The sequence below is a fragment of the Anabrus simplex genome, chromosome 3 (genome assembly GCF_040414725.1).
Source record: "Anabrus simplex isolate iqAnaSimp1 chromosome 3, ASM4041472v1, whole genome shotgun sequence".
Classification (NCBI taxonomy): domain Eukaryota; kingdom Metazoa; phylum Arthropoda; class Insecta; order Orthoptera; family Tettigoniidae; genus Anabrus; species Anabrus simplex.
In genome coordinates, this window is record NC_090267.1 from 489391885 (window position 1) to 489414976 (window position 23092).

The window sequence follows — 23092 nt, forward strand, 5'->3', positions numbered from 1 at the left end:
CTGATGTCTTCGATGACCTTTGACAACTTCACAGTTTACATAGATTTAGTCTCAAACAGTATGAACAGCCACGTTGGAAATTGGAATGGAAGACCTACGGAAGTACGCGATTGAATAAGAGGTAAATATCGCAGCATGCTCAGCTTTACCAGCAAATGGCGAGATATCCTTCTAAGGTTCCAAAGAAAAAAAGAAAAATAAAATTATGGAGCTACTTTGAACTTCAATGGCGCCCAAAACAAATACGGATTTTAAAATATTGAGACAAAAAAAAAAAAAAGCAAACGATCGTTTTACGGGAAAACAGTTCATAATACGGGACGCAACATTTTCACCTCAAATACGGGACCCGCGCAATACGGGACAGGTGGCAACCCTTTTAGTCGCACAAACCGATCTTTGTTGTTGTTGCTTCAAATATGCCATATATTCATTTTTAGGCTGCACACGCACATGGTTATTTAATATAATAAGTTAAATCTTCAAGAAACATACGTGAAATAGTAATAATAATATTATTGACTGTACGTCCCACTATCTACTTTTACGGCTTTCGGAGACGCCGAGGTGCCGGAATTTAGTCCCGCAGGAGTTCTTTTACGTGCCGGTAAATCTACCGACACGAGGCTGGCGTATTTGAGCACCTTCAAATACCACCGAACCTGGCAAGTTGGGGTCAGAAGGCCAGAGCCACTCAGACCGGCATAAGTGAAATAAGTACTTTATTTGCAATACAATATTATTTGTGGAGTGGAATTGAGAGGAATATGTCTTATAATGTTTACACAGTACGTACAGCGATAATATGTCAGCAAAATGTAAAATAATAAGTGAGGAAAGAAGTAGCAATAATCAGTAATGTCGCACACGGTCTTGGCTGATAAAGAGATCTTCTCTCTGTCCTTCCAAATTGTGGAAATCATTGAGTGTGATACACCTAATTCTTTGTTCGTTTCCCCATTTTGTAATCGCCATAAATGTGTGACACTCTTCAATATTAGACACTTTCCCTTTCTTTTGCGACATCTTCACAGGATTTGATAGACAGACTGATTTGAAATCTACAATCAACTGAAAACAAGAGTTTTAAAATAAGGTTTACATTGTTGTCAGCAATCTGCGAACGCGTAACAAACAAAAATCAACATTGGAGGTTATAATCGATACATTTCTCCGACAATGTGATCAAAATACGCCGTTTTATAGGATATATCGTAATAAACGTTGTCGTACTAAGCGGTATTTTTGTACAAAGTTTATATAGTATTTACACGGGACCGTTAGATTTCGCCGTTGTATCCATTCTTCTTCTTAATCTTTTTACCTTCCAGGGTTGGTCTTTTCCTCGCACTTAGCGAGGAATCCCACCTCTACCGCCTCAAGGGCAGTGTCCTAGAGCGGGAGACTTTCGGTCTGGGGATACAATTGGGAGGAGGACCAGTACCTCACCTAGGCGGCCTCACCTGGTAAGCTGAACGGGGGCCGTTTGGGGGAGGGGATGGGAAGATTGGAAGGGATAGACAAGGAAGAGGGAAGGAAGCGGCCGTGGCTTTAAGTTAGGTACCATCCCGGAAACCATGGAAAACCACTTCGAGGATGGCTGAGATGGGAGTCGAACCCACCTCGACTCAGTTGACCTGAGGTTGAGTGGACCGCGTTCCAGCCCTCATACCACTTTTCAAATTTCGTGGAAGAGCCGGCAATCGAACCCGGGCCTCCGTGGGTGGCAGCTAATCACGCTAACCGCTACACCACAGAGGCGGGCGTCGTTAACCCTCAATGGTCACAATGGGGTCCCTGAGACCCTGGCGATCTTTGTTTTCATAACGAATTGGATAGCACGGGAATCATGGCCTTGCCATTCTACGTAAATTAAATTGGCACCATTGTGGAGCCAAGGCCAAACCAGCAGCTTCATTGTTTAACTGCGTTTCGGTTAGTAGGTGGTTGAATTAAGCGTGGGGTTGGTCGGACCCCAGTGTGACTTTTGTGGGTGAGTTTATATGTTATGCGAGTTGGAAATTTACTCGATTTATTCCTGTTCTGCTGCCTGTTTTCGTTACTAGAATGGAGCGAAATATTTAATGAGTGTTGTTCATTTCAGGATTAGTAAAACTGAATATTGAAGATGGCGTCTTCGTTTCAAGGTGTGGCTATTAGGTCAGATAAAGATATCCATAAGGTGCTTTTAGAAGATAACGATGAAAATGTGAGTGATTTTGGAACAGACTATTCTGAAGCTCATGATGATTTTGTAGTTGTGCAATCGAGTTCGGAGAGTGAAACGAGTGTGGTAGAAGATGAAGAAGTACCAGCGAGAATAAATACTTCTGTCTTGAAGGGCAAGAATGGTTATTTGTGAAGTGCAGATGAACCAGGTAGACAAGGAAGGGTTGTTGCAAGACACATTGTCACTCATTTTCCTGGGAGCAGGGGACCTGCAAGACATGTAAAAACACCCTTACAAGCACAGGAACTTTTGATAGATGATTACGAATTAAGAATCTGGCTTCGGGACTGGTTGAATCTTTCCTAAAAGATAATAATAATAATAATAATAATAATAATAATAATAATAATAATAATAATAATAATAATAATAATAATAATAATAATAATAATAATAATAATGTTATTTGTTTTACGTCCCACTAACTACTTTTTAAGGTCTCCGGAGACGCCGAGGTGCCGGAATTTAGTCCCGCAGGAGTTCTTTTACGTGCCAGTAAATCTACCGACACGGGGCTGTCGTATTTGAGCACCTTCAAATACCACCGGACTGAGCCAGGATCGAACCTGCCAAGTTGGGGTTAGAAGGCCAGCGCCTTAACCGTCTGAGCCACTCAGCCCGGCCTTCCTAAAAGAACGTCTGGATGTACCCACACTCAGCAGGTCTCTTCGGTTGTCAATCAGTGATATTTTGAAGATGAATCCCAAAACTCCACCACGTGACGAACTAGCTCGTAAGCAAAGGCGCTCCTTCTGTCCACGGGTAAAAGATCGAAATACAAAATTCATGTGCTCGTCCTGCCGACGAGTGATATGCGACTAACATCGGGCAGTGTTGTGCATTGATTGTAGTGAATAAACGCTCAAATTTGAACACCCCTGTAACATTATGTAATAACCTAATTACGCACATTGCTACTTTTACTAGACCAGTGGTGATTGTTAGCAAAGTGCATACAAGTGAATTGTTTATTACTGAGGAAAACTGCAAAAAATTAGAATGTTTTCAGTAGTCTTCATTAGACATAAGATTATTTCAGTGTTATAATTATTTTTATTGTAGTATCGATTTCATATTATAAAACAATGGCACAAATCGCTAAGAACATTCTTAATTAGTCTCTGAATCCATTCATGCATTCTGTTTTGCAATATGTTGTAAATTTTTTATTTAGAATTCATTAAAATATTGGGGTTCATCAGACCCCAGTGTGACCTTTGAGTTTCATTTAAGGAAGTGTGACCAGCGAGAGTTAAAAGCGGTGTCGCAATAAACGGTTTCGACTGTATATGAGTATCAATCAGTTCGAATGTGATCAGTGAGTTATTTTCTAATGACTTCGGATCAAAATCCATTGTATCTGAAACTCGCAATCAGAAACAGTTACGAAAGAAGTCAAAGGAAACAACTTTGCTTTTATGTTTTCGCTTGTTAAAATTAGTAACTGTTTGTTACGTACGCTGCTGTCCGTACGATTTGTTCATTTATCAATGATCTGTATTTATGACTGTTGCTCAGGTGACAGATTCCCTATTAGTTGTTTACGTAATCTTTTCTTAAATTATTTCAAAGTAGGTTAGTTGGAAATGTATCGGACATATCTCTTGGTAAATTAATCCAGTTCTGCGTACTGTACGCAACAGATGTAGGCCTACAGAACCATTCATTGGTACCGTAAGGATTTAAGCAAAGGTAGGGAAAAAGCACCATTCATAGTCAGTGGCGACTCCTGACTTCTGGTTTAGGAAATGCAACCAGATTTTTTTTTTTTTTTTTTGAAACATCAATGCAAACAGACCGTCATTGCAAACACATTTTTGAAGAGAAAACAACATACAGGGCCAACATAAAAGTTTATTTAAAATCTCACATCCACCAAATCCATCGGCCTGTTTCATAAATATATCTGTAGAAATGACGAACACACGACACGATGTTGGACGCGGTTGTCCTTCATTTATAATTCTGCTTTTCCCGTTAAAAGAAAACATACTACACTTTTCTTTTAATAAGCGTTCGATCACACAATGGTTAGAATAATTCGGATGGCGCGGTAGAAACGCATGACCCTGGCGCTCCTGTATCCATGCCTGATTAACTACTCTCTGATCGGTGTGATGTCATTTCAAAATCGCAGTATTCCCGCATTTTCTTTGTTTGATATTTACATTACAAGCACACGAAACTAAATTCTTTATAATACTACAACACACATTTGTCATATACCATCATTTATAGCACAAGAAAAGAACCGCTCACAAGCAAGAATTCCAGTATTTCACGAAATAACAAATAAATCCCAGCCACGCGCGATACAGGATTCCAGCTTGCACCGCTCTCTTGACGGATGTGGCTGTTCGTACCGCATTCCAACCCCACGGAAGAGATCAACAAACAACCAACAAGGGTTCAATTCTCGTGCTGCCATCTCTGGAGTAGTTTGGCAACAATTAGTAACAGTCACTAACCAGCCACGCTCGTTACTTCCATCTCTTCGATAACTGTGCGTTTGAATTTTAACTTCCGTGAAAATATGAGCAGTGAATATTTTTTTAATTTTTCGTTGAAAATACAAGGGATGTAACACATCAATCGCATGCATGGGAAATTCGCCACTGATTCATACCCCCTAACGAAATAGTTTCACTGTTGACTGAGAGTCACAATATGTTAGCGCGCTCACAAGTATGACACACTTGTTATACGGTACAGTCGCAAAGAAGGCGATCGGAAGTGAACAGTGTATGTAAAAGTTATTCTGGATTTAGCAATCGGTCATGTATGTCCTGTACTATAGTATGTTTTCTGTTAGGAATACACCTTTTTCTTTTAAAATTGGAGTATTATTAACATCCGGAAAATAAATAGGATGACCACCCGTCCCGAATATTGAGGAACGTATTTCGAGACCTTGTAAATTGTTCCGCGGGAAGGGGGTTAATTACAATATATTGTTATCTTCGTGTGGCTATTTATTACGAAGACGTTCAACGGTTTCGATAACCGATAACAGTACGTTGCCCGTGCTGCAAGGTTGATCCAACTTTTATTTTCAGTTCCACCAACAAATGCTTTTGTGGAGCGAACATTCAACCAGGGGCTAATCTTATGGCCAGATCTGGATGGACACATTTAAAGCAGAGCTTCAAGTGAAAACAGACTCTAATATGGCATTTGGAGACTTTTTCAATGCTGTACTCAGTGATAAAAACATTTTGGCGTGTGCAACAGGTAAAAACAAATACAGAACTAATGGCATATACTACCGGTATGTTAGTAGGGCTACAATTAAAATACTAATATTTGTGTTTCTCTGTATTCCGTGTTTTGCAAGACGTGAAACTTTTTAATATAACAGTGTTCTCTTTTTATGTAATGTTGTGAAAATTTTATAATTGGTCTATATAATAAATCAACTTCTATATGTAAGAGAAGAATCGAGAATTATGACTCATAGTTTTATTGTGCGCAGTTTCCTTCAAAATTCTGAAACACCCCCTTTTTTTTTTTTGACACGTCTATTCCTCAGTCTTCACTTACAGTAACTCGGTGTTTACGAATATTATTTTATTGAACTGATCTATTTATTTAAACACAACCAGTTTCTTCCTCCCATCTTGCGTTGATCGCGAGAGAATATGCCTTTCTGCGCAAATACAATTTCCATCTTTGGTTTTGGTTGTATCTGTAGGGAAGATAACGTGTGACTGAGGCCTCTATCGATGATGTAGCCCATTGTTTCAAGATTTGTATGACGTACATCCTTTTTCAGACGACATCTTCCTCCAACACGTATTACGTATTTAATTACCTTGACAGATAAGATATAAAAGATGATTTCTACAATAGTTTAGTTTACCGGTAAATGTCAGCAAGTCGGTTGAATATGTTGATGGCGCCTGTAAAGATAGGCTAACAAGCCATGTCATTGCTCGCGCTGGCTGATAACAGTTTTTATTGTCCATTAACCAAGGAATGTTGCCACAACGTTTATATTATAGATCTGTAAAAAGCCATTCGGCAACAGTTTGTGTTTATGAATCTTTAGCAGTCCATCTCGGCATCCCATATCCATCGAGTTCAATTTGGATTTTTTTCGCCCGTGAACCATATGTAGTTTTGTAATAATGTTCGAATTATTCGATTATTTTTAAAATCTTCTGGTGTTATCGAATAATATAGATGAAAAATTGGTAATATGATGTATAAGGCTTTTGCAGTATTTCTGTCTGGTTGGCACGTTTTAATTCTCTCTTGCTAACCGTCTCTCTGGGCCTTTGGGTAGAGTAGTCTCCGACTGATACTAAGTGAAGTCCCTTACCTATTTTTTTAATGAAGCTTTCATCTTCCTTCTTTTATTTCTGTCTCTATTGGAACAATAATTGCCCTCGTGTTATTCACACTTTCAATTGATGTCACGCCCTTTGAGGTTTGAGGAAAAACGAAAGTAACCTACCTATTTGAATGCTCAAATTCTGATCCTTAATTTAACTGTTATTTCTGCTGATTGGATTATGATAATTCGTTCCGATTATGACATGACACTTTGCGGCGAAATAGTTTTATATGCAGGACACATCCGTATAATTAATTATTCCATCGTATTTTCCATGTACAATGACTATTTGCTTATGCTTGACATGTAGCCTATTGTTTGCCATACGAAACAAATAGATGGTCATTATGCTCGGATTGTATCACACTTTCTGCGTAATGGTGTTTGTTGTGCTCATTCCATTACTTCTACATTGATGCTAGTGTTCAGGGATTCGGAACAATGAATTCTATTAAATTATCTTCGTAAAGAGCTGATCGAAAAGGGGAATACCTTCTTCCAGCGGAGATTTCTTACATATTTTTTTTTTCTAAATTGTCACCATCCATATCAACAGTCTGGAATTCCGAGCTGTTGGCCATGCTAGTCTTAAAGAGAATGAATCGGTTTGAGTGGCTCAAACGGTATAGTGCTGGCCTTATCGGTCCAAAGTTTTTTTCTGCTAGTGGCTTTACGTCGCACCGACACAGGTAGGTCTTATGGCGACGATGGGATAGGAAAGGCCTAGAAGTCGGAAGGAATCGGCCGTGGCCTTAATTAAGGTGAAAATGGGAAACCACGGAAAACCATCTTCAGGGCTGCAGACAGTAGGATTCGAACCCACTATCTCCCGGATGCAAGCTCACAGCCGCGCGCCCCTAACCGCACGGCCAACTCGCCCTCTCGGTCCAAAGTTGGCAGGTTCGATCCTTGCTCAGTCCGGTGGTATTTGAAGGTGCTCATATACGCCAACCTCATGTTGATAGATTAACCGGCACGGGAAATAATTCCTGTAGGGTATAATTCAGGCATATATGAGTTTAGGTTCTCTGACGAATTGTACCCTTTCTGAATACTAAAAGACATAGATTGTCGTATTAAGGGACTAATCAGCGGTATTATTAGTCAAGAGATGGATTATTTCCAGATCTTTGAAACAAGAAATAAAAGATGTCATGGTATTTCTTTTTCTGCAGTCTAATAAAGGCATTTATACAATCTTTGAAAGTTTTACCGAATGCAGTCGACGTAAAGTGAAATGAAGAAGGATCTCGATCGCTTGTACATTATTCCCTATGTATCATTTGCTACAGCATTTTGTTATTTTCACGTTGGATACATAACGGCTTAAATTTGTCTTTGAAATAATCTTCAAGTTAAGTCGATGAAGATCTTTTAATGAGTCTGCTAGCTACATTTCCCTTCATCAACCAGCATTTTACACGCCGACACCAATCCGGGCACTGGCCATGCCGACCGTTGGGATATGCAGAGTATGTGGTGGTGGCGGTGATTATTGTGTTACGAAGAAATACAACTGGGCGCAGTCATCCTCTCAATGCCAGGCATGGACGCAGCTGATGTAATTCATGTCAGCTGTTCAGCTTCGTATCGAGAAATATCCGTATTTTGGCGATGAGTCAGGAAACGTTAGTCTGAGACTCATTCTTGCCGATAACCACCTGTTTAGCAGTTGAACAAATTCGCTTATTCTTTATCACTTGCAGCCTAATCTTCGCAGCACTCCACAACACTTGCATTCATTCTGTGATAGGAAAGTGGTAAAACAAATAGCAGCTGAAACTCAGAGTGAACAGGTTGATCACTTTCTTGACAGGACAGATTATCCACATTGCGAGTAAGATCAACGTTTGGCTACCTTCAGACGAGGCCAGAGTTAGCGAACAGGAAGTGTGTTAGGTATATTTCATCAAGTTACGCAGTGTCTTGCCTGTCTTTGGTCACTCCAGATCAGGGAAAGGTTTTTAGCCACTAAGAGGTTAGAATGCAAACGTATTCGAAAAAGGCGCAAGTATACTGTAGCCGCTCTACAGTTGTGCAGGTGGGTTGCAGAACCGTTGTGTGGGCAAGAAGACGCGCATTGTTCAGTGCCTAAGATCCATACTTTGAATAAAATAAAAAAAAGTAGAAATTATCTCATCATCAAAACATCCATTTTTTGAATTACGTAAATTCGTTGAAACTAGTTTTGTAAGATTGGTTGGATGCCTGTTTTTTAGAGCGAGTTAGAGTGGAAATTTCTTTGTGCCGCACGCCCTAGTTCTATTTTTTGTGAAGTAATGAGAATACTCTACTTATTGGGATGGCACACATACACATCGTCCCTAAAAGGCGAAAACTAGAATAGATACTCAGGATGTACAACTCATTTCACATCGCAGTTACATTTTCGGTGTTTGTAGTATTTTTGTTAGTCATAAGTCGTACCATCAAGTTGCTTTTAGTTTGCTTGCTTATTTCTTTTCTATTTCTGAGTAGTATTACTATTAGAGAATTGAGCAAGTGGTTACGGTTCTGTCAAATTCTTATGTTACAGGTTGCTGTTGGGTTATGAAACTACTGCCTTTGACTTTGCCTCCTGTAGGGGCTATGGATCGTATGCCTCTGTCTCTGCCATTCAGCCCGACGGATTTGTTGTGGAGGTATCCGTTGGGATTTCCTACTCCTAGCCAGCGTACCCCCATGTCGCCACTTCTCGACTTTAAAATGCATCTGCCCACAAGTCTGGGTAAGGAAGATTTTCAGCTTCATATTGTTAATCTAATCTTCCATTAATCCTGAGCCTGGCATAGAGTATATTTATTTATAACAAGTTGTGCGATTTAAAAACAAAATCTTATGTTACAAATTGCAGTCCTCATTTGCATTCGACATCAAATCATTGAGAAAATGCCAGTATAGTAGAACCTCTGTTAACTGAAACAAAGGGGGGGGGGGGTCGGATAATAATTATTGAATGCCATTTTTAGAGGTTAAGAATAGCTTTTAGAAGATTTAGATTAATGTAAAAGAAGACAATATGCTATATATATATAATACATTGTTGACAAAGTATTTTAATTCTGAGAACCCGACCAACTCAACTGTATTTACAAAAGAAATTGATGTTCGATAATGCAGTAGGCCCTACTACTTTTTTCTGAAAAAGTATTCTGTTTTCTTTTGTTTCTTTTCCCATCGTTTGCTAGCCGCTATGTCATGCCCGTTTCATTAACATAACTTAAGAATAGCATAACAAATTATGTTTCTTTAATTTGTTTTTGTAATAAAATTTAACCAAAAAATGTTTCCGATCGGATCGGTTAAACGGTATTTCGGTTAAAAGCGTTTCGGATAGCAAAGGTTCTACTGTAATAATAATAATAATAATAATAATAATAATAATAATAATAATAATAATAATAATAATAATAATAATAATAATAATAATAATTTAATGCAACCATTGCACTTTTACAAATTTATTTATGACGATCATTTTCATGTTAGGAAGCAGGCTAAAAAATTACGTAAATAATAGAATCGATGAAGGGCAGTGATTGGAATGCGGTCATTCACTTTAAATAATTCACAATTGCTATTAGAGTCCAGAAGGTCACGTTTTGCACATCACTGATATGAAGCATTCATTTAGTGCAGACATTTATAAAATCCCCTAAATTACAAGCAAAAGTATTAATCAACTTTCTTAATTCCTGAACATTTTATACTTCTCGTGCTCTCCAAGAATTCTTTTATTAGAGAATATTCAAGTCTATTCTGCAACACTGTTTAGGTTCTGTCACTATAATTTTAATTTGTCATCAAATGCAAATTTAGTGAATAATGGATCTCTCTCCCCACTATGTTTTGTTTTTAGTTGTTGGTTAAGATTTTCTATTAGTTCTGCTTCCAATCTTACATGGTATATTACTTGTTTCAGCATCGGATCCCAGAGTGTGGTCTCGTGAAGATGTGACGACCTTCCTCAAATGGTGCGAACGAGAGTTTGACCTCCCACATTTTGATATGGATATGTTCCAGATGAATGGTAAGTGTAGGGACAGGTCATCTTTTACCCAACAGTTTTTTTTAAGATCTTGCTTCATCAGATATCATTTTGGAGTGGAATATTGCATCCGGTACTCATTTCCCTACAGTTGACTTAAAACCGTTCTGGGGTACACTGCAGTACTCCATTTCTAGTACAGATGTGATATTTACAGAATATAACAAAGTGGTTAATTTTGATGAATGGATGTTCTAACCTTCTTATTTTAAAATGTTAAATAAAATCTTGTATTTGAGCAGGGTACATCAAAATTTAGGAGGGAAAGGAACTCAGAGCATTATCAGTCTGTGTATTCGGAATTAACATACCCTCATCTTTCTGTCTTTGGTCTTCTAAACTTTCCCCCTATATAAGGGCGGTAGGTTAACACCCATGATAACCCCTGCCTGTCGTGAGAGGTGATTAAAATGGGCCCCGGGGGCTCTTAATGTGGGAGTGTGGGTTGGCGACCAGGGTACTCTTAGCTGAGTCCTGGCATTGCTTCCACTTATCCCAGGCTCCTCACTTTCATCTATCCTGTCCAATCTCCCTTGATTAACTCTTGTTCTTTTCTGATCCCGACTCTATTAGCTATTGAGGCCTAAGGAGTCTTTCATTTTCATGCCCTTTGTGGCCCCTGTCTTTCTTTGGCAGATACCTTCATTTTTTGAAGTGTTGGACTCTTTCCATTTCTTCCCTCTGTTTACTGTTAATAGAGGATGGTTGCCCAGTTGTACTTCTCTTAAAACAATAATAGCCATCACCCACCACCACTACTTCTAAACTTTCCGTTTCTAAGTAGAAACAGGTTTTACAAAATCATATGTGGATAGTGGGATGTTTTTTTGAGATTAAATATTTAAGAAATTTCTTTTGCACCCAGAAGCACAAACGTATATTTTGCAAGTAGGGCTCCAAACAGCACAACTTTGGTCTGACCTGGGTGCTGTACAAATTAATACAGGTTTTTACCTTTCTAAATGGCTTTTAAATAACTGTACTGTTTTAGATTAAAATTAATTCATTCATTCACGTCTGTTTTGACCTACATTATGTTTTCACAGATATCTGCTATCTGAGAATTTTCTTTTCCCTCTGGGCCGATGACCTTCGATGTTAGGCCCCTTAAAACAACAAGCATCATCATCATCTTTTCCCTCTAGTATATTAAGCTTAATGACTCTGTTACAAGACTTGGTACACTAGCTGATAGCTGAGGCTTCTGTTGCCTCTAAATAAATCTGCAATGGTAGAGTTGACCAACACTGAAGTTAGTTTGAGAAAGATAGGGCCAAATAGGCTGAGATTCAAAGATGATAAATATGCAGTAATAAAATTAATGTTGCAGTTAGATAATTACTAAGTTTGTATGATGTTTGTATTTGTACAGGTAAAGCTATTTGCTTACTGACGAAGGGCGACCTAGCTGAGCGTTCTCCTGGTGCTGGTGATGTGTTACATAATGTATTGCAACTTCTCGTACGAGATGCACAAACGCTCCAGCGATGTCTGCCGAGCAGCCCCGTCACGCCTACGTCTCGACACCCGTACCCATTATCGCCACACCACATGGGCAGCCCCCACCCTTCCACTCCTAACTGGTACCTGCTGTCTGCATCTGGAACCGACGTCCAGACGCCAAGCTTAGCCAACATCGTGCATCAAGGCAATTCGGTCACTCTCAGTCCGGCTCCTTCTGTAGACAGCCAATCAGGTATTTCTATTTTATCCTGTCTAGAGGTATTAATTATTGCTGTGTAAAATTTCAAAGCATGATCACAAGCTTTGTTTCACTAGCTATCAAGGATTTCTGGGGAGTGTATTTGTAACTAATGAGGGGGAAAGAATTTCTTATTTTTACTACTGAAAGGAGAACCATAAGAAAACAAAACCACTGAAAGGTGGTGTATTTATTTATTTTTAACCTTGAAAAGATAAATTGATAGTGGTCCTAAAAGAAGAAATCAAATTTGAGTCAAAATATTGAAATAATGTTAATGCATTGGCTAGATGGGAGGTGTTAGTCATCGATTTTAGTTAGGCCTACACTGAGTTGGGAATATAAAAGAAAAGTGATCTTCATAGCCCTTTTACTAGGGAAAAAAAAAAGCCAGTGTAAAAGAAATCAAATATTCTGTCATAAATTGCATTCGGATGTTTGTTGCTGTGAGCTTGTTGCTGCGAGCAGCATTGAGCTCCATCACAATCTTTACACATATACCATGATTTTCTTCTCATTTTCTTCCCCTCTGCATTGTGGCAGGAATTTGAGAATTTGAAAAGTAAAAGTGTACTTAACAAGTGTTTTAAAATTGTGTGTACAAACTGCTGGGATGTGTACAAGGCAATGAAACGAGGAGAAAACTCCCAATAAACATAGGTTTGGAAACCAACCGATTCTGAGATACAATGTATAATATTTGTAAGTGTGATTAAGGTTGGAAATGGTTGGTTTCTCAACTTATGTTTATTAGGACATTTCTGCTTGTTTCAGTGTCATCTACTCATTCCTACAATTTATACCTATAATTTTGAAACACCCTTTTTTGCAATCTTGTTGCTACTTTTATAACTAGGTCCACAAACATGTATATTTGGGGCTTAACATTTATTACCTACTTAAATACTCTGGGGATTTTAATTAATTTTGTTTATTTTCTCTCTTTTTTTTAGATGAGGTTAATAATTTAGTAACTGATAAGTAGCTAATTAATTGAAAGCACCAGTAGAAGCAAGATAACTTTTTTCATATTTTGGTAGAATAAAAAGCTTTTATAAAAGTTGTTTTACAATTCTTACTATACATGTTCCGTTGTTACCAACACTTCTTCTCATTCTTGTTGTTTTCTGTTCTAGGGAGCCCTCAGCATACAGACCATAACGCTGCCTCATCGTATCACAGCGGGAGTAACGGTAGCAATCAATCGGACACAGATGAGGACAGCTATCAGGAGAATGGTACAAATGGCCTACAGACCAGTTCTAGTCCTCCATTCACTCCAACTATGACTACATCTGTCTCTTCTCTTCCTCAACCACAGTCGCCAAACAGGGAAAATCATAACCCGATAACCAATGGTTTCAGACCAGTTGCTCGGGAATTTTTTCCTTCTGAGGCACCTGAACCCAATACAAGTAAGTATTTATGGAGAGTACACTGAAACGTGAAAGAATTACTGTGAAATGAAGTTTGCTCTACTAACAGTTGTAATGTTTTCTTTCATAGATGGCCGATTGTTGTGGGATTTCTTGCAACAGTTGCTGAACGACCCTACTCAACGATACTCAAACTACATCGCCTGGAAGAACCGTGATACAGGCGTTTTCAAAATTGTCGATCCAGCTGGGCTAGCGAAGCTTTGGGGAATCCAGAAAAATCACCTATCTATGAACTATGACAAAATGTCTCGAGCTTTACGATACTACTACCGTGTTAACATCCTGAGGAAAGTTCAGGGTGAACGGCATTGTTACCAGTAAGTAGCCTAGTTATGCCTACTGTTTAACGTGTTGTAACACATACTAATGCCCGGTTTCTGAAACGTGAGATATCGAACCTATAGCGGTACCGAATGGTTAACTTGTGTTTTGGCGTTGCACAAATGTAAGATATATCTATCAGTTCGATAAATCACTTGCTAACTTAGAGGACCTTGAGCAAGAGATATCCATTTGTTAACTTGGTGGGCGCGTCCGCAGTACTTCAGTATCAGCACTAACATTGTGTTTGTTAAAATTTTCTATGGCTTTCTCATCTTCTTTGGATGAAGAAATTGTAGAAATGGTCAACATTCTAGAACGACCACGATTATATCATTGTCGGCCTAATGTTCTAATGAAGTATAGTGAAAATTAGTTCAAAGACAGATAGAGGGGTTACAGGCGACAATTTGCGTCCTGTGACAAATTTTTTCCACTGTTCCCTGTTGATTAATTATTAATTACGATACCCTTTAAGAGTCTTATCATACAACTATTTGTATCTGTGACTGCATTCGTGTCCATAAAAGCACTGGTACCAGTAACTGAGTATAGCAGATACACATTTATCGTAGTAGGACTACTGCAGGCCTACTGGCATTGGCAGCGAGCATATATTTTTATTGTGGGATTGTTTTTAATTAACGATATTACATTACAAGGAACTAACAGGTTATATAATTATGTTAATTACCTGATGTATATCTTTATACTGTGATCAAACAATGTTCATATTTTGGAATAAGAGGGAAGAGATACGGTATACTTATAAGGCTCAGTGCAAACTGGATTGCGTGCGACATGTGCTACTGGTGTGCATATTTCATTAGAAATCCTCAAACAATGTCAAATTCTTCTGACAGTCCTTAAACACTACGAAACTGACACCCACGTCTGCAAGAACTAGTCGAACACCAATTTCTCACTGCATGGCAGAGAGGGGATAATAGGAGCTGCACAGAAAGCTCAAATGCGATTCATTACTTGTGCACATGCTCCTGACAGTCTAGGGAACACATCTACTGCACAAAAACAAAGCAGTACGAGGGGTAGCGTCTAGTGTGTATTTATGAAACTTGATCAACGAGCCAATAGTTGACAGTTCGATAAAGTAGCTGCTATTCCGCTGTGCAACGCAGCGAAGATTTATTGAGTCGACAGCTGTAACAAAGCAATAGCTATCGGAAAGATATCTCACCATTCCAGAAACCGGGCATGAATGAATCTGGAATATTAGATTTAGAAAGGAGATGAGGCATGTCAAAATTGTAGTGTGATTGTTAGCTTACACCTTCTTATTATTCTTCAAAGTACCAGGTCCCCCTCTGACATCTTCCCATTTGAGACCTCTCTCCTCCACACCTGATTTCACTGTGTCTCCCCCTGTGGGTGGGGGACCATCATATGATACAAAAATCAGGTATGTACTGTGTTTTGCTGTGAAGCCTCTGTGACCCAGGCGGCAGCGCGTCGGCCTCTCATCGCTGTGTTCTGTGGTTCAAATCCCGGTCACTCCATGTGAGATTTGTGCTGGACAAAGCGGAGGCGGGACAGGTTTTTTTCCGGATACTCCGGTTTTCCCTGTCATCTTTCATTCCAGCAACACTCTCCACTATCATTTAATTTCATTTGTCAGTCATTAATCATTGCCCCAGAGGAGTGCGATAGGCTTCGGCAGCTGGTACAATTCCTATCCTCGCTGCAAGATGGGGCTTCATTCATTCCATCCCTGACTGGAAAACAGGTTGTAGGTCTTCATTTTCACCGTGTTTCACTGTTGTGTAATAATTAGAGACGGGAATTATAGGCACGAATAGGTTAGAATGCAAACGTATTTGAAGAAGGTGCAAGTGTAATCCAGCCGCTCTATAGTTATGTCGGGGAATTCCATAAATTTTTGGGGTTCTGTTTGTCCAGACCGATAATATATATGCAAATCTCACCGCAGAACCGTCATGCGGGTAACATGCACCTGCGCCTTGGTTAAATACGTTTGCATTCTAACCTATTCGTGCCTATAATTCCCGTCTCTAGTAATAATGTATTAAAATTCAGGAAAAAGACTCGGTTCCCTGCTGGGGTCCATGTTAAAATATGGTAGTGTTGAAAGTGTTAAAGCCTCTTGTTGTATTTGCACTTCAGTATTGTGGACCCCCCTAGATCCCTATGTCATCCGCAAACATCATTTTCATATCCCGTGTATATGTTGCCTGTGTTTCCTTTAGAATTTTATCCATTTTCGAAACCATTCTGTTCTCCCCACTGGAGTCAACACAACTGGAACAGTTTTTATACATTGCTTTCACTAGTTCCATTGATTGCTTTCTACATACTTTTCTTTCCAGGGTTTCCCACACCTTTTCTCTCTTAACACTATCGGATGCTTTCACTAGATCAAGGAATACCATTACCAGATCTCTTCCATATTCCCACTTGTTTTTCCATCAGTAATCTGATGGTAAATGTAGGGTCTATCATTTACCTGCCCTTTCGAAATCCATACTGCTCGTCCTCGAAATTTCTTTCCACCCTTACTCTCATCCTCCTTTCTGTTATTCTCTCCAATATTTGGGCTACTTGTGACAGCAGTGTAATTCCTCAATAATTGTCATGTACCTTCCTGTCACCTTTCCACTCATCATCATCATTTCCCATTATCCAGCTGTAGCCGAGTACGGGCAAATATGGTTCCTCTCCTTTCTTCGGTCCCTCCACCACTCCTTCTCCAAGACTGTGTTCCAGTCCAGGTTTCTTTTTCTAACACTGCGTTGGATTGTGTCCTTCCATCTCATTTGTGGTCATCCGTGGCCTCTCCTTCCTTGCATTTCCATCACTTTTTTTGGCATTCCACTATTGGATATAATTGCACAAGTCTTGATTATCCTTTTTCTTTTCTCAGGTTCCTGCGCAATCCCAGTGAACTGAAGAGTATAAAGAACATGTCTCTATTACGACAACAAATGAGTCCTACACGACCTCCACCTTCACTCCAACAGCATCACCAACAGCTGCCTTCACAGTTGGTGCAGACCACTATGGGTATAAAGATGGAACCAGACGCAGATACCGGAGATCACCTGGATGATGACCTCGTGCCGACTGACTTGAGCATGGAACACCCAACGGACCTGAGCCCTACAAGACATTCAGACCAGGCAGCGGCAGCAGCAGCGGCGGCTGCATTCCTCTGCCATGATAAGTCGAAGTCAGAGTTAGTAGAGAGTACGGAAGGAAAATGACTCCTGCTAGTCAATACAGTTATTCTGGATAGAGACCTAAGCATGATGCTGTAACCGCACAAGGCCATATTTCGAAGTCTCCTGCTACTTGAGTACGGGAACAGAATGGTTTGAAGTTCTGCTGTCACGTCAGAATCATTCCACCAGAGAGAGTTTACACTTTCTGGATGGTCTGCGACGGAGGTAAAACAAACTAAGGCTAAGTTTGTGGCAAAGAAGATAACTGTGCCCAATTCTAGCTCAAGTACATCAAGTGAAACGGAGTGCTGTGATGTCACAATGAATGAAACCCTCAAAACGAAAGTGTATATTTATTAAAAACTATAAAAGGCTAATTATTTCCATAGTATATTTGTGGTACGACCCAAATAAGACAGAGATATTTATATACTCATCTGGTACTGTATTTGTTCCATAAATATACTTATTCATTCAGTGTAAATGAATGAGAGGGTTCATTCACAACCATAAGCAACGATGAGCTTACTTAAATGTGGCAAGAATGTAATAAATTATAAATGTGATCTATATTATATAAAACTTTACGGTTGTACAGATAGTTTTTACTGTGCTCAAAATCGGATTTGTGCTACAGCACTTGTTTTTAATAACAATGAGGAAAACATCACCTTTATCACCCTCATTGTATCTATTGTTAATTGTAACTTTATTTACAAGAGAGTTGTGAATTATTCATTCATTTTATGTCAAATAAATCATTTTGAGAGATCAGTGAATCATTCTAAGTTTTACTGAATGGACTATCATACTTTTAGACTAGATGTGATGGGTCTTGTGCATTTAACAACTAGTCGTATGGGCCTTCATGTTGAAAACAAAGCCAGCTAAAAATGAGAAGGGTTTTTGGCAACAAGAATGGTAGAAAAAGTGGTGTATTTTCCTTGTAGTAAGAGTTATGTGATCTACACAAGACACAACATTTAATGTGCCAAGAACATAAGCATCACAAAGGTTGCAGGAATTTACTTCTATATTTAATACAGTTCTCATTAATTTCAGATATTTGAACTGAATTCATTGCTAGTTTGTGATGCTTTAAGTTACACCTGTGTGTTAGCATTCCCTTTTAGAATGTTACTGATGGAATGGATGCACTATCAAAGGAACTTATTCTATGTTTTTTCTGTATCAGGATTTGTTTTAATTGTTGTTTCATGACTGAAGTATTCAGCATTTGAATTACTTAAAATCTGCACGAACATTTGTTTCAAATAAAAGGGTTATTCAATTGAAACATAGACTGGTGTCTAGAAACTTCATATCAAAATAACTACATACTGATGACTAGTCTTTGGATGGTTAGGACCAAAATATCACCTGAATATGCAGGCAAATGTGCTTTTAAAAATAGCTAAATACCCAAAATATGGAAAATATAACCAAACATACGTACTTCCAACGAACGATTTTTGCCCCTAGTTCTTTTACATTAAAGATACAATTCATTATACAATCTTATTGCTCTACTTCAGATGATTTCCGTACTAGTTCTTTTAATTCCACTAGTCTCTGTGATCAGTTTTAAATTAATATTGCAGTCTTACACAATGGTAACAAGAGACCACATCGCTGCCCTGCAAACCAATGAAAATTGTATTGGTTAATACCAATATAAATGGTCCGTTATTGGACATTATAAATTTTCCAGCTAACTCATTCCTGGTTGCCAGCATTTTGCCCCCGTTTGCTAAGTTGGGCTCATCAGTTGGTACCTAGCACACCCACCAAGACATCTACATCATTGTATTGGTTGTCGAAATTAAGAATGCACCTGCGCTGTGGGCATTAAATATTTAACTGAAATTAAAAATACATACCTCTTATTCCCCATTCAACTCATCCTTTTTGTGTCTAGTATTGTTGCTATGCTGGTGGACATTGAAAGCACTTTATAACTCATAAACCTTGCATACTTTGCAGAAGAAGATTTCTCCTTTAGAAGCATTCCTCCCTGAACTTTTTAACACAGTTCTTAATGTATCGTCAGCTCTATGACTTAATGTAACTATGAAGCCTTGAAAATTGTCTCTGTAGAAGATTTTAAGAAAGGTGAGGGGAGAAGGGTGATTTAGGTGCTACTTGAAATGGTGACGAGCCACAATTGCTAAGACAGGTAAGAAGATAAGGTGACATTCCAGTGGACGTAAATACCTGCAATCCAAGTCTTGCTCTGAAGGAAGTAATTCTAAAACTAGTGATGTAAACTCAGACGAGATAAAATAAGTTTCATCACAGTGCCACAGACAAGCAAAATCGGACATCACATTCAGAGTAAAGAAAATTTTTCCATGCAAAATACAACTAAAATGACCTAAATAAGACCAAAACAATAAAAATTGGTAAAATATGCATTTATATGCCTGGATACGTCCAATTCATGCTTAATTCTAACAAATGGCCAAAATGGAAGACAGGAAAAATACGACATCCTAACCCTCCTGATGTCAGATTTTACGGAGACTACAGATATGTTCCAACGCTGAAAGAGTTTCTCTATACCCTATACAATGAAGAGAGCTGGTTTAACTGCTCTTCCATAGCATAGGGAGCTGCTCGATTGTTGTTGAAATGGTAGGGCTTTCTTCAGCAGATCAAAGACATGGCTGTCACAACGGGAGATATCTTAGCTGTAAGGCAGATGATTCATGATTACCTTGTATTACCTTGGAGAACAAGTACACTTCATGACAGTTCTTTGAACAACTTTTATTTAATCATGCCATGTTGTATTCATTTGGACATAACTATTAAACACCAGGTGTCTATATGAAGTTCCATGTGGTTGTCATTGCTCATATACTGTATTGGCATGACAAAATGGCTTGTTAGCACCAGGGTGAAAGAACACATCAGGTCAGTCAAGAATGTCACTCTTTCATCCTCCACAGAAAATGCTATAAGCCAGTCTGCCATAGCAGAACATTTCTACAGTACATACCATGAAATCCTCTTTGACCAGCCGAAGGTCATCGTGCCTGTAAAAGACTTCTATGCTAGACTTGTAAGGGAAGACATAGAGATAGAGCTGCGCCCAAATAACATCAACAGGGTAGACGGCTTCAAGTTATACATGGAGACCTGTACTCCAAAAATACAGGCATAACACCACCATAGCACAGCACGACACATTCAAGAAACTGTCAACAGGAGGCGGTGAATCAGAAACTTCCTTCCCAACCACCATAGCACAGCGTGACGATACCTGAGTCCAGTTAGGTGGGAGCCGTGAATAGTACGGTCCCGACTTCCAAGTTCCTTTGAATAATTTCTTTACTCACTGCCGGAAGCAAACCTTCACATGCCCTGATGAAGGCCAATGTAATTTAGCAGAAAGCTCTGCTCTGTTAAATATATATAAGTGGCTTTAATCCAGTTCGCATACTTATTACTTTATCTTACTACAATGAGCCACGAAAACCTACGTTCATTAATTAATGAATGCAATGTTTCATCAACATTATCCTTTACTTAGTTGACATGTGATTCAGACAGACATTTTCCAAGTTGTTAATCCAAGCACCAAACCGTGTAGAGGTACCACCTCCTGGCTGTTCCATCAGCTATTTGCAGTGTTGCCATCTGTCTATATTTCCATTGTACAACCCTTATAGGAACATAATCTGAATTAAATTCCTAGTGCTGAATTTCTGAGAATTTTCCAGTATTCACAGGGTGTCTTACCCTTATTCTAAAAACCTAACAAATAAGATCAGAAATAATAATGGTTTCAATGAAGAATTCAGATTATTTATGTCTTAGATGTTTCATGTTTTGCTTAGATATGATATTCAATACTGAAAATGAAAAAAAATAAATAAATAATAATAATAATAATTCTGAGATATAAACAGAAAAGAGGATATTTTTCCTTCCAGCTACTTTTACACTGTAGAAACTTAGTCAAATCTTCAAAATTTATTGGTGTACAAATTTTAAAGAAATATAAACTAGTATCAGTTTCTTTAAATTATGGAATAAGAATACTCTAGCTGCACATTCCATACTATGTCATGAGATAACCTGTATGAAATACTAAGTCACCATTAGGAATGTTCAAAATGGTCAAGCAAGTTGGTACAAATTTTTTGGTGCATTAGGTTTTTTATCATGACAGTAAACAATGCAACACTTTTTGCTCATGTTCCCATTTAATACAAATATGGGTTAAATACAGACATGATCATTTAAATGTATGATTAACAAATAATGTCTGTATTTTTTTCACTCTGTGATCTCTAGTTGTACTATCCACTGCAATTTGATTTTTTGTTACTGTGTTGTATATATATTTTTTAAAGTTATCTAGGAGTGATATAACATAAATTAGAAATTTTGTACATATTTAAAGTATATCTACACTATATTGTATTGTTAGACAATTTTTGTGTTCTATTAAAATGCAAAGCTTACTTTAGGGAAGATTTTACCATTTATAGGAAGGGTAAAAGATTTTATTGTACAGATTAGTTTTATGGGATAATTCATTTTTTAAGAAAAATCTTCCTTTTCCTTTCTTAAATGGCGTAAACATTCAAAGCACTCAGCTAAGAATTAATGAAGTGGGTTTCTTATTAAAATGCTGGGATGCTTTGCAGCTTGCTTTATTTAGAAGTACCACAGAACTGTAAATAATATTCTATGTATGCAAATGCTTTGTGAACTCCGTAAAAGAAAAAAATATCCCCATGCAGATATGGGGAATTGTTTGGGGGTAATTAGGCAGCTTGGGATAGGAAAGAATCATTACTCAATTCAGAAACCTAGATTGTATGAAAACATAAAATACGATGTAGGTTTCTCTGGAAACAGAAACAATGAATATAAAGATCTCATTACTTGTGAACAGATAAATGAAGATAATGTACAAATGGCAAGAAAGTGAAAAATTATATACTTATTTTTCTGTCAAAGCTGTAAAAAGATTGCAGCACGGTAAGGTAAACACAAAATGAGAGTAAATAATACTTAATAAGTAATAAGATGTTTTATTTTCCTTCAAAAACACCTTACAGTCCAAAAATACATCATTTTCAAAACATTCACAGGAGCGGTTAGGCAAATAAAAATATAATGCAACTGATCCTTGATTAAAAACAAACATAATTCTTGAAACAATGAAATACATCAAACTGTACAAAATGATTATTAACAGGTATACCATACTATCACACTACTTTAAGGATTATGTAACCATGGAAAAGGTACAATATATTCAAAACTATGAGGGAGCAGCAATGAGAACATTTCTGGATACCTTAAAGTGATAAACTACAATTCTACCTTTATGTTCCTGGAAATTAAGTTTTCTCCTATGTTCACAAAATGTTGAATTTCCTGCCATTTACACACCTTTGAGACCAACAAACATAAAGGGAAGATCGGTTATTTTAAAAAACCTGCAGATACACTTCAGATGGGGAACGAACTTAGTGACCTTGTGGTGACCTTAAGTGTCGCCAGGCCATGCAAAGCGGGCGATCGCTACGGAAGCAGAGCAAAACTGTGTGCTATGTGGTGGCCAATGATCACTCAGATTCAGTTTATCACTTGCTCGTGCAGTCTATCCAATTAAAGTCGTTTATGCTACATCGCCAGGCAGGCTGTTATCTTGTAATCTAATAAAAGTAAGTAATGGACCAAAAGAGGGGAAGAATGTGCTTTCCAATAGAGAAGAAGTCGCAAATCATCAAGCAGGTCGAAGGTAATCAAGGAACACATCATGAACTTGCAAAAACCTTATGGTTATCAGTTTCAAC

At 38.2% G+C, this 23092-nt stretch overlaps 1 protein-coding gene across 3 annotated transcripts in view; it reads left to right on the top strand.

The window, feature by feature from the left end:
• Positions 1–22315, top strand: part of aop (anterior open) — a 143636-nt gene extending 121321 nt beyond the window's left edge. Inside the window, exons 1-7 of one of the 3 annotated variants that reach the window (XM_067143629.2) lie at positions 8355–8465; positions 9103–9294; positions 10489–10596; positions 11987–12310; positions 13453–13731; positions 13823–14072; positions 16976–22315. In XM_067143629.2, coding sequence (XP_066999730.1) covers positions 9117–9294; positions 10489–10596; positions 11987–12310; positions 13453–13731; positions 13823–14072; positions 16976–17315 — 1479 coding nt within the window. In that variant the 5' untranslated portion in view covers positions 8355–8465; positions 9103–9116 and the 3' untranslated portion in view covers positions 17316–22315. The other 2 variants (XM_067143628.2, XM_067143627.2) reach the window with 2 other exon arrangements.
• The last annotated feature ends 777 nt before the right edge of the window (positions 22316–23092 follow it).